Consider the following 16,596-nt stretch of genomic DNA (forward strand, 5'->3'; position numbering starts at 1 on the left):
ATTGTCTTCAATTTCAGGAAGCATAGAGGAGAACATGCCTCTGTCTATATCAATGGGGATGAAGTGGAAAGGGTCAAGAGCTTCAAGATTTTAGGTGCCCAGATCACTAACAACCTGTCCTGGTCCCCCCCATCCTGGCACGATTGTTAAGAAAGCCCGCCAAAGCCTCTACTTTCTCAGAAGACTAAGGAACTTTGGTATCTCAACCACATCTCTCAGCAACTTTTACAGATGCACCATAGAAAGCATTCTTTCTGGCTGTATTACAGCTTGGTATGGTTCCTGCTCTGCCCAAGACCGCAAGAAACTACAAAAGGTTGTGAATGCAGCCCAATCCATTATGCAAACCAGCCTCCCATCCATTGACTCTGTCTACACTTCTGGCTGCCTCGGAAAGCAGACAGTGTATTTAAGGACCCTACGTACCACGGACATTCTTTCTTCTGCCTTCTTCCGTTGGGAAAAAGAAAAAGTCTGAGGTAACGTACCAACTAACTCAAGAACGGCTTCTTCCCTACTGCCGTCAGACTTTTGGATGGACCTACCTTGCATGAAGTTGATCTTTCTCTACACCCTAGCTATAACTGTAACACTATATTCTGCACTCTCTTGTTTCCTTCTCTATGAATGTCATGCTCTGTCTGTATAGAATGCAAGAAAGAATACTTTTGACTGTATGCCAATACACATGACAATAATAAATCAAATCAAAGAACACCCACAATTAATGGGAAAAGTAGGTCTTGTGAAATTTATCACAAAAAAAATTAAGAAGTTTAATCCCAGATATGGCAATGTAGTGGGTTCTGTTACTGGACTTGTAATTCAGAGGACGAAAGTTCAAATCAGTTTAAATTCATTTTTAAAATTTCCTGGGAATTAAATCGGTATTATCTATAAAATCACCATAATATTGTCAACAGACTTAGGAACAGCTTCTTCCCTGCTGCCATCAGACTGTTGAATGGTCCTATCATACATTAAGCTGATCTTTCTCTTTACCCTATTGATAACTATAATACTATATTCTGCACCCTCTCCTTTCCTTCTCTCCTTTGTACTCTATGAATGGTATGTTTTGTCTGCAACAGCTTACAATATATTTCACTGTATTCTAATAGTGAAAAGTATTTAATTTTCTTTGTTCTTTTGGTCCTTGGAAGGATATGAGGTTTTAGTTCAGTCGAGCAGCATGGTCGGTGCAGGCTTGGAGGGCCAAAGGGCCTGTTCCTGTTCTGCAATTTTCTTTTTTCTCTTTGCTCTTAATACATGTGACAATAATAAGTCAGTTCAATTCAATTCAATTCAAATGTCTAAATCATCAGGATGTCACTTAGAGAGCAAAGCTTGCTCGGGTATGTCACGCATGTGACTCCAGTCTGACACCAATTTGGCTAACACTAAGATGGCCTGGTACCAAGCCATCCAGTAATAATGCCATACCAACAGCAACAGATCAAAAAGGCCATCACTTTCTAGGCAACATCAAGAGATGGACAGTCAATGTCTGCTTTACAAGGGATGGCCAGGAATGAATGAAAATGAGTTGACTTTTCCTGTAGCTAAAAATTTATGGGGCAATATCTCAACTTTCATACTGAAAAAAAATCCAAACTTTTTCCTTTGTTAATCAGGATAAACAATCAAGGAGTTAAAATGCCGCTAAACTTACCACCGTGACTCCATTGTTGAGCAGAGATTCTCCAAAAACAACGATGAACAATGCTTCATTCACATGGACCTCTTCAAACACGGTCAACACAGCGACTGTGTCCACTGCGGCTATCACACTCCCAAACAGGAGGAATTCCAGGAGGCCGGCATTGAGATTCCCTGAGGAGTCATTTTAAACCATAAACAAGGTTAGCTTCAGTTGCAAACTAGAATACCAACGACTCGCATTTATATAGTGCCTGGAATAAAACATCCAAGGCACATCTCAAGAGGGTCAGTTGACACCAAGCCATGTGTGTAAATATGGTTGTTCTAAAGGCTAGGTTTTAAGCATTGGCTTAAAAAGGGGAGGGAGTGAGGTGGAGAGGTCTACAGAGGGGATTCCAGAGAGTGGGGTCCAGGCAGCTGACGACATGATCAACTGCAGTGCAGCAAAGGAAATCAGAAATGCACAAGAGACCTGAATGAGAGGAATGGCGAACTCACGGAGAGTGGAAGAGCTTGAGGAATTTACAGAGATAGGGATGGGTAAGATCATGGAGGGACTAGAACAGCAGGATAAGAAATTTAAAATGAAGGAAAAGTGATCTCATACAAAGTGGTAACCTGTCACAAGTCCCTGACTGATCCCAGGGGTCCCTGTGTTCACACCTCACAGTGCAATTTCTATCTAAAGGGCCCAGGATGGCGGAAGAGACCATTTTAATTTTAATCTGGGACACAAGTGGTATGTGTGTGTCTGTCTGTATATGTCTGTATGCACTTGTATATGTATGTGTGTCATTGACTCAGAGATATACAGCATAGAAATAAGTCCTTTGGCCTAACTTGTCCATGCCGACCAGGTTTCATAGCCGTGTGAATGAAGGACCCCAACTGTGCTGGCATCAAGCCCTGCAATGTCCTGTTACGATGAAAGGTGCTATATATTTATTTTTCTATCAGATGAGATGCAAATTCCCCCCTTCCCCAAGTGGACGTAATAGATTTTGGGAATAGTTCTGCTTTTTCACATTTACACTGCTCTTGACACATACTTTATTTCCACATCTGTCCCACTTTTTGCCTCGCACCATCATCTCTTTTGTCATTAATCTCTGCTGTCTTCCACCAGATCACAGATCTTCCCTTTTGTCCTTCCCCCCACACCCCACCCTCCCCCCTCCCCCCTCCCCAGAACCCCACCACCACTCTTGCCTCTGTGCTTGCTTCAAATCTGATATATTCCTAACTTCCTCCAGTCCTGGCGAGAGGTCATTGACTGAAACCCTGGCTCCACACCTGCCATTCGGGCACTTGATGCGGCAACTCACTGGGGATGCTGGGAAAGGAAGCTCAGGGATTGGGAAGACATCTCAAAATGGAGGCATCTTCACTGGCCACCTCAGAATATGAAAATTGAAGACTGCCAAGCCAAAAGGGCCTATGGGATGAAGGGGATTTGATGCTGGCACATTTGGGATCCTTCACCCACACAGCTAATGATGGAACTCTGTTGGGTCATTGATGAAAAATCAAGTTTGCAAGATAGCAAATTAAGACTCCTCTGTGTCCCAGATAGCCTCAGTTATGTATTTTACTCTGGTCTCACTTTTGTTGGATAGGATAAAGCTATGGCTTGGAGCTGTGCCCTTACCCATAATACCCGTCCGGAAGACACCATAGAGGCTCAGACCGGTTGTTACAGTATTCCAAATTGTTCCAATGATGGCGTACATGAGAATCGATCCCAGGTTCCTGAAGAACTGCTGGTTGGGCATGAAGTACCCGGCATCCAATACGATGGGTGGCAGGAGATAGAAGAAGAAGACGGTCGGCGTTAAGGTGAAGGAGGCAGTGTGATCAGCAGCCCAGACAATTCCTCCCAGGATGAGGCCCAGCACGATCAACAGGACACTCTCTGGTACCACGGAGGTGACCTTTCCAGACAGGTGGAACACTAAAAAAAGGGGTAAATCAGGTTAAGAATGAGTCCAGGTGCGAATAAATAAAATGAGTCACCCCATTTATCCAACAACACTATGGTGAATGGAGTTTTCCACTTCTGTAATCCCTCAATTAGTGTTAATATACAGTAAGCTTCCAAAGTGACAATGGAAATGTAAGTCAAGCTATATGGGTGGCACAGTGGTTAACACTGATGCCTCACAGTCCATGACCAGGCTTCAATTCCGGCCTAGGATGACTGACTGTCTGTGTGGAGTTTGCACATTCTCCCTGTGTCTGTGTGGGTTTCCTCCAGGTGCCCCGGTGTCCTCCCACACTCCAAAGAGGTGGCCATATAACAATGCCCATGTTTCTTTGGAAGGAACTCTTCAAATGCAGACAATAAAAATATAACAGAGCTAACTTCAACTTATAAATCAAAGAAAGGGTTTTATAAAGAGATTTCATTACTCCAAGCTTTGGGCCTCACTCTGAACCAATCCACATTCCCCCACAATTCCCAACAGATTCTTATTTATAGTGAGTCGACTGACCATCACATCATTCTGTGATTGGATCCATGGTTTACGGGATCAGCTGACACTTACACCTTCTTACCATTGGTCACATTACATCCAATACAATGTTGTCACATTCTAACAGTCTATAAAATTCAAAACTGTGCATGTGCTTTGAATTTTTTTTTTGAAGTGTTAATATTGTTTATTTCCTATACAGATGCTAGAATTAAATTCCAGAATTAAAGCGCAGAGGATGAAAGATAGTTCACCCATTGCGTGACTATTATTGCAATTATTATCTCCTCATAGCTGTAATAAATTCAAACACAAGATGTACACCATATGTTCTAAAACTGCTCTGTCTTCTGTAAAGCCATTTAATTTATTTGATTAATTAAGTCAAAGCAATCCACATCAAACTAGTGTGACCAGCGTAATTGTACTTCTAAAACAAGAGACTCATCCTTGAAGGGAAAAAAATTGCAGAGCCACAGGGAAATGTGGGATTTGTGACCAAATGGCCTTCTTCTGTGCTGTAACCATTCTATGTTAGTCATATTTTCCTCTCCAATTTTGAGGAATGGATTAAGACACAAATTCCAAAACTGGGTTCCACAGAACGCTGGGGTTCTGTAGGAAAACAAAACCGTCTCTCAAGTTTGTTCAGTCAGAGGCAGTTTTCACACAGCGTTAGATAGGTTGAACTAGTGTGCCTATCAGCAGTCAATGAGCTGAGAAGCTGGCCTCTGATTGGATCAAAGTAACCATTCAAAATTCCAGGCAAGGGTGAAAGCAAAGATGGCGGAGCAAATGTCATAGCAACGGTGAGTGAATGCTGGAGTGAGGTAGGCAGAAGCCACGGGCAGGGGGACTTGGACATGGAGCAAGGGAGAGAAAGGTGAGAGCGTGTGCATGTGATAGAGGTGAGTGGGTGGGAGAAAGGAGAGAGTGTGCACGCGCGTGTGTGTGTATGAGACAGGTGAGAGTGTGTGTGTCTGTAAGTGAGTGAGAGAGAGGTAAGTGTATGTGTGTGAGAGAGAGGTACAGAGGGGAGAGATAAAAAAGGGTTCAGAGGGGCAATTTTTTCTCAGAGGGTGGTGAGTGTCTGGAACAAGCTGCCAGGGGTAGTAGCAGAGGTGGGTGCAATTTTGTCTTTTAAAAAGCATTTAGGCAGCATACGTTTAGGCTATCGAAGGATATGGGCCAAATGCGGGCAATTAGAATTAACTTAGTCATTAAAAAAAGGACGGCTGAAGGTCCTGTTTCCATGCTGTAAACCTCTGTGATTCTATAAGGTGTGCATATCAGAGAAAGAGAGAGAGAGAGTGTGAGTGTTTGTGTGTGACAGTGTGTAAGAGAGAGAGATGAGAATGTCTATATCCATGTGTGTGAGATTATAAAAGAGAGGAGAGTGTGAAAGAGAGGTGAGAGTGTGTGTGTGTGTGAGTGTGTGCGCGCACGCGTGTGTGTGTGTGTGATTAAGGGAGAGCTGTGTGTGTGCGCGTGTGATTGAGAGAGAGTGAGAGAGTGTTTGTGTGAAGAGAAGCAGTGTCACTCCTCCCATTAAAAATTACTAAAAGATAAGACTTAAATAATTTGTTAAGAAGATAACTTTCTAATTATAATAAATGCATACATATAAGAAATAGAAAGTACTTTTAAAAATGTGTTTTGTATGTTTGTATTTATTCCACAAAAACGATCAATTTTTTTGTGGTTTAACTCTTCAATCGAATAAGAATATTTCTTGGAGGCTCTGTCAGTACTCTTGAGAGATCCATGGCTGGAAACATTTGGGAAATCCTGGACTAAGACTTCCTGGGTGGGATTTTCCGGCTACACTCATCTCAAAAATGGAAAATCCCACCTGAAATCAACGGATTTTTGCAAGGACCCCCCCTCACTATGATTCCCGTGGCGGGCGAGATGGGAAAATTCCAGGCACCAAGTCTTGCATGAAACCCTGGGCAGGATCTACCATTTAATATGGGGACCCCTGTCAACATCAGGTGTTGATCCCAACACCACAGTATCAGGAGCAGCAAGCAGTGGGAGCAGCCAATTGTTAGATAGAGGATGCACTCGGTGTCCAATTAAGGAAGGTGGATAGGCAGGGCCTCAAAGCTGGAGAGCTAATAAGAGGCTCTGCCCTCGAAGGCTGAAGGAACTAAAGCTGTCATTGCAGGTAAGAGATAAAGAGGGATCACCATCCAGAAGCTCTCTCTCGGCATCCATAACTGAAATTAAAAATGGTCACAGCTACTGGACCACTATTACGGAGGGGACACCCCTCCACAGGGAGACCAGTGGCTTTGGCTGTGTCCAGGTAAGCATGATGGATGGCAGGAGGTGCTCACAATAATAATCCCCTCAGTCTGACACCAGGAGGCTGCCTCCAGGTATCTGGCCTACCCATGATGTTACCAGGGATCCAGTCGGCCAACTGAATAGTTCAGGTCTGTCCCTAATCAATGGCCATAATTGGTCTTTTAATTGAGTAAACAAGCTGGCCACCATCTGGGGTAGTTAGCTGTTCCTCACCCAATTCAGCTTCCAAGAAATTGAACAGGAGTCCAGACCGTGATTGAGAACTGGCATGGTGGCCAGGGTTAGGAAATTCTGCACCTACCTGCCTCTGTTCCCATCTCTTAATGGAGCCACAGCCTTGCCTTGTGTCTCCATTTCCATTCTCCAATTCTCTTCTTCATCTGGTGATGCACGAAAACAGAATCTCGTCTATTTCAGTAGCTTGTAATTCCTGGAGCAAGTGACTAGTCTGTCACCAAGGCCTTACAGCTTGAGGGGCACCACTCTATATCAAGCATGGCTCACTCTTATTGCCAACAATTAGTGTGTTTGGTAGGATTTGCAAGTTGACACACTCAACCTTACTGACCACATTATGAAAGAATGTTCCTTGGCCATCAAAGTTGGGAGTCAAAACTGAAGCCTCTGGCTCAGAGGCAGGGACCTACCCACTACGCCACAAGACCTCCATTCTGTCTCCGTTAGACCTTTCTGCTTGGAACAAACAAGCTGCTAGACTAATGTCTCTCATCTGTCACGAAAGAACAATTCAAGTGGAATTAAAAGTTTTCTGTCCTCCGTAGAAATCGCTGCTGGAAGTTTTCACATTCTAATGCCAGGAAGTACTCAAATTCTATCTTGAGTATTCTTATTTGTAACCCAGTGCCCAAACTTCCATGAAGAACTGTACAGAGCAACAAATTTCTGCCAACACTCAGGCTAATGCTCAGTTTTGTGGAGTTAGCTCAGGCCTGCACTCCTGCAGGGAAGATAATGATAATAGCTGATTGACTACATTGCACAGAAAGGAGGAAATGGAAGCTGGTGAAAGGTTGGCAGAAAATATGAGCAGTATACATCATCCCAACAAAGCAACACCACGTCCTGAGCGAATCTCCAACAATCGTATCCAAAAGGAGTCAAGCAATGTGAGTCTTCTTGAAGTGCCAATCAATGCTTGCACTTTTGTGGGTGGCATGGTGGCACAGTGGTTAGCACCGCTGCCTCACAGCGCCAGGAATCTAGGTTCAATTCTAGCCTTGGGTCACTGTCTGTGTGGAGTTTGCACATTCTCCCTGTGTCTGCTTGGGTTTCCTCCGGGTGTTCTGGTTTCCTCCCACAGTCCAAAGACTGTGGGTTAGATTGATTGGCCATGCTAAATTGATCCTGGTGTCAGGAGGTAAATATGTGGGGTTACGGGAATAGGACCTGGATGGGATTGTGGTCGGTATAGGCTTGATGGACCGAATGGCTTCCTTCTGCACTGAAGCGATTCTATGTTTTATAAAAGCCAAGTGAAAATTGATCAAATAAAAATGTGACTCATTTGTAAAAGCAAGGGGGTAAATTTTCCAGTCCCGCCGCTATTGGAATCACCACGGGCAGACTGGAAAATTTGACGGGTGATTGAAAGATCCAACAACCTCGGGCAGGAATTTCCACTCTCGGGTGCAGCGGGAACGGAAAATCCTGCAGTCGGGTGTCACTTAGGGTGGGTCTTTATAGTCAGTTGAGTACTTTTGAAATAGAGGGTGTGGTTTTCCAGCCGTGTGCAGCCGGAGACTGGAAATTCCCATCTGAGGTCAACAGACCTTTGAACGGTCCGGCAAATTTTCTGTCCTGCCCGTGATGATTCCCACGGCAGGCGGAACTGGAAATTTCCAGCCATGGTCTCTAACATTGTCTACAAACAAATCACCAAACTATTCCACATTCGTGACCATACCGCAAAAGGAATAAGCTCCCAGATTGATAAACTAATTATTCTGGATCATGATTTCATAAATATCCACAATTTACAACTATTCAAGAAAAGAAAACAGAAAATACCATGAACTTGTGTATTATGATCCAAGAGTGGAGCTAATGCAAAATCATTTGTACTCATTGTCCTTGCGAGAGAGCAGTGCCTACACCTCAAGAGCACTTCATCAGCTACAAAGCTGTTTGGGATGCCCTGATTTTGTATATACCAGCAGAAACTTGGTCATAATAGAGAACAAACATTCCATTTTTATTCTCCACGATATATTTTTTGACATTAACATCATCCTGAATTACACTCAGCTGATATTTTTCTATGAATGATCGGATAAAAGCTTTAAAAATGAAATTGTTTACCAAATTGCAAGGACATTGCCAATGCATTTTCATCAGATGAGAAAGTGCTTTACTCAACTGCACTGTTTCAACTCATTGAGAGGATCCCCCTCCCCCCCGCTTTACTGGAGGCTTCATTTCACCCTCACTACTTTTCTTACAACAATTCAATGCCAGCACTTGTCCAACTATCTGTCCTAAAAGATGGAAAATCATCCACTGGTCAAAAAACCAATTTATTAGTATTAAAAGAAGACATTAACACTGCAATGAAACCATGGTGAAAATTCCCTAGTTGTCAAACTCCAGCGCCTGTTCAGACACACAGAGAAAATTTAGCATGGCCAAAACGCCTAACCAGCACATCTTTCAGAGTGTGAGATAAATGCATGCAGACACGGGGAGAATGTGCAGACTCCGCACAGTGACCCAAGCTGGGTATCGAACTGGGTCCCTGGCGCTGTACGGCAGCAGTGCTAACCATTGTGCCACCATGCTGCCCAATTAACAAGCACGAGTGTGAGCCCGAGATAGGTGGACAATATTTCCTTGCATTATGATGATAAGAATTAGGAGAGGCAAGTGACTCACCACTCTCCTGCCCACAGATAGGATCAAACAGAATAATGGGTCCTCCAGGTGGAGATAAGATGTTTCAGCTTCTTGCCTCCCTGAAGTTCAGCTGCAGGATGGCATGGTGCTACAGTGGTCAGCACTACTATCTCACAGCACCAGGGACCCAAGTTCGATTCTGGCCTTGGGTGATTGACTGCATGGGTTTCCTGTAAGTGCTCTGGTTTCCTCTCAAACTCCAAAGATGTGTGGTTAGGTTGATTGGCCATGCTAAATTGACCTTCAGTGACAGAGAGATTAGCATTAAATATATGGCCCTACAGGGACACGGCCTGGGTGGGATTGTTGTTGGTGCAGGCTCGACGGGCCTTCTTCTGCACGGTAAGGTTCTTTACATTAAGCATTGAGCCCTGGATGTACAAACGTTTGCTTTTACACATGGTCTCAAAGTGTCTGCCAGCACCAACCAACCCAAGCTTCAGTGTTGTCTTATTAGTTTTTGGATGGACGTATAAAGCATGGTCACTTCCTTTGTTCAGGACTGTAAACTCCTCCAACCTTGAGATCTCCATGGCTACCAACACCCCTACTACGCAGACCCACTCCACCCTCCAATTCTAACTTTTTGCATATCCCCAGTTTTGCATGATTTCACCACTGGGAGTCATGCCTTTTACTGTCTAAGTCTTGTAGGTAAGAACAGCTGCCAATCTTACCCAATCTGACATATACAATTCCAGGTCAATGATAACGCAGTTGACTATTAACTAAACTCAACCAGTTGGTTTTAACCCAGACATGGGATTCAGATGTACGGCTATAACATTGGCACCCAACAAAATGGAAAATTTGCCTTGATTTATCCCATTCACAAAAAGCAGGTAAAGTCCAACCTGGCTGATTACTATCTCATTGGTCTACTCTGAATCATCAGCAAAGAGATGGAAGGTGTCATCAAACACAGCTATCAAATGGAACCTACTCAAGAATATCCTGTAATCCAATGCTCAGTTCGGGTCTGCCAGGGCCACTCAGCTCCAGAACATATTACAGCCTTGGTAAAAAAAACTGGGCAAAATAACTGAATTCCAAGGCTGAGGCAAGAGTGAGTGCCCTTGACATCAAGGCAGTGCTTGACCAAGTGTGGAATCAAGATATCCTGGTAAAACTGCAATAAATGAAAATCAGGGGGAAAGCTCGCCACTGGCCAGAGTCATATCTGACACAAGGGAAGATAGTTGTGGTTGTTTAAATGCCAATTATCTCAGCCCCAGGATATCATTGCAGAGGTTCCTCGTGGTCTTCAACTCTTTCATCAATGACCATCTCTCCGTCAGAAGGTCTAAAATAGGGATTTTTCTGAAGATTGCATGCTATTGAATTCCATTAGCAATTAAACAGATAATGAAAAGTCTCTGCCTGCACACAACAAGATTGGGCATCACTAAGGCTTGGGCTCAATGTTGACAAGTTGCCAATCATACGGTGAAAGTGGCTGGTTTGTAAAAACCATATTTAACAACAAGGAAACTAACCACTTCCCTTGGTACTCAATGGCAAGAGTGTTGCTGAATTCTCTCACCATCAAAATCCAGGGGTCACCACTGATCAGAAACTGAACTGGACCACACACAGGTACTGTGGTTCAAGAACAAGTCAGAGTCTGGATATTTTGTAGTGGGTCACTCAGTTCTTGACTCCTCAGAGTCTTTCTGTATGCTGCGAGACGTAAGTCAGGGGTGTGATGAAATATTTTCCACTTGCTTCAATATTTGCAACACTTAACAAGTCCAAGCAAGCCAAAGCAGCGCACTTAATCAGCAGTCCACGCATCACTTTCAATGTTAATTTCATCCACCACTGTACATCGTTTGTCTGCAGTGTTAACCATCAACAAGACATACTGCAGCCACTTGCCAAGACTTCTTCAACAGCACCTCCCAAATCCATGGCCTCTCCATTTAGAGGGAGAAGGGCAGCAGGCAAATGGGAACACCACCATCTACAAGTTCCCCTCCGAGATGCATACCACACTGACTTGGATATATATAGCCATTCCTTTATTGTAGTTGTGTCTAAATTCTGGATATCTCTCCCTAACAGCATTGTGGAAGAGTCTTTGCCACAGGGTTAGAGGTCTAGATGGTTGTCCACAATTATTCTTTCAAGGGCATTCCAAGGTGGGCAATAAATACAGGCATTGCTATCTATGCCAACATTCAAAAATTGTTTGTTTTTTTTTGAAAGAAGCTCTGAAATTCTCTCCTGAAACCTCAGTGCCTAATTTTTCTGTCTAAAATACTTCTTAAACCCAAAGGCAGGATATTTCAGACGGTGGACATTTCTGCCCTGCCACCCAAAGAATACATTTCCACTAGCCCAATAGACCTTTAATGCTCATGAAGTGTTCATTGGCTGCAGATGGAGTCCATTAGGTCATCTGATGAAGGAGCAATGCTCTGAAAGCTACTGGCTTTTACTACCAAATAAACCTGTTGGAGTTTAACCTGGTGCTGCGAGACTTCTTACTGTGCCTGCAAACTTACCAGTAGGGGGAAGTAAAATTCTGTCCTTACCCCTGTGTGAAATCTGTCCTTATATTATGTTTGATAATGCTCCTGTGAAGCAATTTGGGATGGCTTACTATGTCAAGGACATTACAGTTATGCATGTTTCTTGATTTGAAAAGGGTTCTGGCCCAGTTTCCAATTTAATGCTACAGTACACGCTACGTGAATATAGTCCATGGCAAACTTTAGAACACAGAAGCCAAATTTTCCCATCCACAATTGTCCGGGAAGGGAGACGGACCAGTAAAGAAAATGGTCACAATGTCACGAGACTGAAAGTCTCAGTTCCATTTCCAAATTCCACCACATTCCCAAACAGCAGAGGGAGCAGGCCTCGGAACAGGCCCCAACCCTTCCAAACATCAACTGAAATCATTGTGGGCTTGATAAGAGCCCATTTCCTGTAAATGTTGGAAATTTCAGAGCCGGGTCAGAGCTGCCTGGTATCTTTCCAGTTGTAAGGGGCCAAGGAGCAGATGGGGCCTTGATTCAGCATCTCGGTCAAAAGACAGCACCTTCAGACAGTACAGAATTCCCTCAGTGCTCCACTGGAAATGTCACCCCGATTATGTCCTCAATCTCCGAACTAGGACTTAGAGGCACAACTGCCATGACTGACAAATATAAAAAACATAAATCGAGAGGAGAATTTGAAAATATTGAAGTTTCTCCTTTGCCTTCTTGGATGTGAAGTGCAAATTGAGAAGTATGAACATGTCCAGAATTTTCTCTGTAGGGACATTAACTGATGTTGGAATCATATCTTAGAATCATAGATCCCTAAAGTGCAGAAGAGGCTATCGGCCCAACTCTGTCAGAGTGTATCTTATCTAGGCCCTAAACCCTGCCCTATTCCTATAACCCCACACATTTACCATGGTTATCCCATCTAACTTACACATTCTGGGACACTGAGGGTCAAGTTAGCATCGCCTTGCCACCTAACCTGTACTTCTAAATTGACATAATTATTGCGCACACTTCCTGTCACATCACACTTACTTCCTGTCACACTTTGTTGATAACATCACAGTTGAAATGAAATCCCATTTCTTCATAGCAAGTGTCAGGGTCCTGTTGCATCAAGCGTTCTGTAGACATACTTTGAGAATGCAACTGGTCTTGAGATGCTCTTGCAGAGAGGAAGGCAACTCATTTCTCTGCCAAGGCTAAGCAGGTAGGCCCTGGCATTTGGAGAGGTAACCCCTCCAGCCGCAGAGTCAGGATCATGGCTCACTCTTTGAGGCTTATTGAGTTTCCAGTTTTTCCCTCTGGGAGTCCACAATTTCATCTTGGGTTCAGATCTCAAAGGGTCATTAGTCTTTGGAATTCTCTACCCTAGAGGACAATGGAGGCTTGGTCATTGACTATATTCAAGGTAGAATGAGACAGATTTTTGATCTACAAAGGAGATGCAGACAGAGAATTGGCAGTATGGCCACGATCAGATCAGCCATGATGTCACGGAATGGCAGAATAGACTTGATGGACTGAATGACCTTCTTCTGCTCCTTTTTCTAATGTTCTTATGCAAATGAGTCAACTGGGACCCTTTCAGAATAAAGTTGACTCAACTAACCTGATAGCACATCATTATTTGCAACAAAAATCTATCAAATTCATACCTACTTATTGGGTGAAGAATCAGCCTGTTGATATCTAATTAGAAAAGTCTCCTTGAACCCCTAAGGGTTAGGATGGCACAGTCGTTAGCATTGCTGCCTCATAGCGCCAGGGACCCAGGTTCAATTCCCGGCTTGGGTCACTGTCTGTGTGGAGTTTGCACATTCTCCCCGTATCTGCGTGGGTTTCCTCTGGGTGGTCCTGTTTCCTCCCACAGTCTGAAAGACATGCTGATTAGGTGCATTGGCCATGCTAAATTCCCCTTTAGTGTGCCCGAACAGGCACCAGGGTGTGGCAACTAGGGGATTTTCACAGTAACTTGACTACGGTGACACTTGTGACACTAATAAATAAAAAACTGAAAGATATTGACCAACTACAAATACCAGGGCTGAGAGCGTCAGATGCTTAGTTTGTCTGAAATTTATCTTGATATTGGATCACAGTCAGTGGAGGACATTTTAAGAAGTAAAATGAGTCTAAGTTGGCGTAAACACTGTTTTGGGGATTATAGTTTGAGGATAAAGGGAAAATCTTTTAGAACTGAGGTGAGGAGAAATTTCTTCATCCAGAGAATGTGTGGAATTCACTACCACAGAAAGTAGTTGAGGCCAAAACATTGTCTGATTTCAAGACAAAACTAGATATAGCTCTTGGGGCTAAAGGGTCAAGGGATTTGGGGTAAGGAAAGAATCAGGATATTGAATTTGATGGTCACCCATGATCAAGATGAATAGCAGAGCAGGCTCAAAGGGTTGAATGCTTCTAGTTATACTAGAATACTCCTGCTTCTAGTTTCTAAAAGCACTAATGCCAAGGACTTCCATCAAAACAATAAACTTAAATATCAGCATATAAAAGAGAAACAAAAAAACTGACAATGCTCTGGTTCTCTTTTATGTTCATTGAGATTGAACAGCATAGCTAAATCCAAAATAGAACCAAGATCATTCCCTCCAAGAATGAATATCTGCTTTGTATGCAAGACCAAGTGGAGGGCTGTGCAAAACTCAAAAAAAATCATTCAGGCAGTGATTTCTTCACTTAATTCCTGGTTACAGATATCAGAAAGCCTCAGAATACCTGGAACATCGCCAACACTAATGTCCAAATATCTCAAAGCTGTGAAATGGTTCCACACTTGTTGCTTCCACCACAAAATTAGATAATTGGGAAATAATAAGTAGGTACAAAGAAAGCAAGCACAATTGTGCTAGATTTCACAACATTGTCCAAAGATACGCCCAGCTTTCGGCTTCAATGTGTCTTTTCCATGCTGGCTTCAGCAATGGTGGCATGGACTAGGAATGCTATTAGCATACCTCTTAACTCTCTGCCTATGATCAGGATCCCACTGAAGTAGCACATGTGATTCCCATGATAGGAAGTCAGGCAATTTGCCTGGTCTACAGAAAGCCATGTCTTCATCCAAATTCTACCCATTCAACACATTGAATAATGACACCTCCCACATACAATGAGAAGGGGGGACTCATCTCCTCCCATGGCTCGATTCAGATGCCCTCCCTGCCTCAGGAGAAAAAGAGAACTAGCGTTTCATTTGCATCTTCTGTAGTTCAAAGATTTTTTAAAATGTATTCATTTATGAGACAGGCATCTCTGGCTGGCCAGCATTTATTATTCATCCCTAATTGCCCGTGGTGGTGATAACCGAGGGACTTGCTAGATTATTTGGGAGGGTAATTAAGAGTCAACCACCACACTGCTGTGGCCTTGGAATCATATGTCAACAAGACCAGGTAATGACAGCAGATTTCCTTCACTAAAGGACATAAGTGAACCAGATGGGTTTTTCCAACAATCAATAATAATTTCATTGTCCTTAGATTCTTAATTCCAAACTTTTTTTAATTGAATTCAAATTCCACTATCTGCCGTGGTGGGATTCGATCCCAGGTCCACAGAACATTAGTTATGTTTCTGGATGAATAGTCTAGCAATAACACCACCAGGCCATCGCCTTCCCAGAGTGCTTCATAACCAATGGATCCTTTTCAATCTGTAATTATCGTTGTGATGCAGGGAGAGATGGTGGTCAGTCTGCACACTAAGGTTATACAGAAAGTCTATTGTCGTATAAAGTTCTGGTACGCATTGGGCAGAATTTTCCTATTTTAAGATTAAACGCAGTGGTGGGCAACTCCAGTGACACCTTTCCTGCTGGCCAGAATGGTGGGATTCTGCACTCGGAATCTCATCAATTATGCACCGGCGAATTGCCCTCTGAGTTTCAGCTAGCAGCTGACTTGGCTGTTCGCCATTAGCTGGTGGGTTCCAAGGTCCTGGTGCCACATTTAAATATCAGTCCATCACACTCTTATCACTCTCTTTAATCCATTGTCTTCACCGGGACTTGCAGGATGTTAACATGTTAAGACCTAACCCAGAAACTCCAAGGTGTTTTATGAAGTTAGCCTAAACCCTAAGTTTTACATTTGATTTTGGCATTAGGGCGAGCACAAGGTGTTTCACTGCAGGTATGATTCAATGACCCACCAGGGAGATTTTATCAAACAAAGTTTATTTAAGAACACAGTTAAGACATAAGAAAAAGAATGAGCATTACTTTTACCAATTATGTGAATGAAACGTGACACAGTATAACTCCTAACAGCTAGCTAGCTCTGTTGTTCCAACTTAAACACCATCCCACAGGCATACAGCCCTCTCTAGACTTGGGACCAAAACAAGTATGCTCATGTGATGCTGGATTTTCAGCTTTTTTTACATCAACTATGAAATAATCCTTTGAACGTTGGGTCAATTCTCTGAGCCTTCCCAATCCTGGAACTTTCAGCAAGCCTCTGGAGAGAAAGAGAGAAACAGAGACACTGCTTTCTTCCACAAGCTTCCAGCAGCAATTGAGAAATGAAACTAGAGTTTTTGGACTCTTCTGTGGGAAAAAACTGTCCCCAGGCTTATCACCTGTCTTGTCAATCATCTCCAAATCATACTCCAGTCAGCAATACACAAAGGACCATAAAAACCAAGGACACTGAACTGGTCCAGATTAAAATCAGCGTGATATCCATTATATTGCTTCAGTAACAATTAGAGCACAC

At 43.2% G+C, this 16,596-nt stretch overlaps 1 protein-coding gene across 1 annotated transcript in view; it reads right to left on the bottom strand.

Annotated features, from left to right (window-relative positions):
* LOC145360329 (sodium/hydrogen exchanger 3-like) overlaps positions 1-16,596 on the bottom strand; it is a 106,064-nt gene that overhangs the window by 39,842 nt on the left and 49,626 nt on the right. The window contains exons 2-3 of the mRNA XM_080215529.1: positions 3,311-3,613; positions 1,673-1,833 (exon numbers count right to left, since the gene is read on the bottom strand). Of these exons, the coding sequence (XP_080071655.1) occupies positions 1,673-1,833; positions 3,311-3,613 (464 nt within the window). The remainder of the gene's footprint in view (positions 1-1,672; positions 1,834-3,310; positions 3,614-16,596) is intronic.

Source organism: Carcharhinus amblyrhynchos, chromosome 2 (genome assembly GCF_965287045.1).
Source record: "Carcharhinus amblyrhynchos chromosome 2, sCarAmb.v2.hapA, whole genome shotgun sequence".
Lineage (NCBI taxonomy): Eukaryota > Metazoa > Chordata > Chondrichthyes > Carcharhiniformes > Carcharhinidae > Carcharhinus > Carcharhinus amblyrhynchos.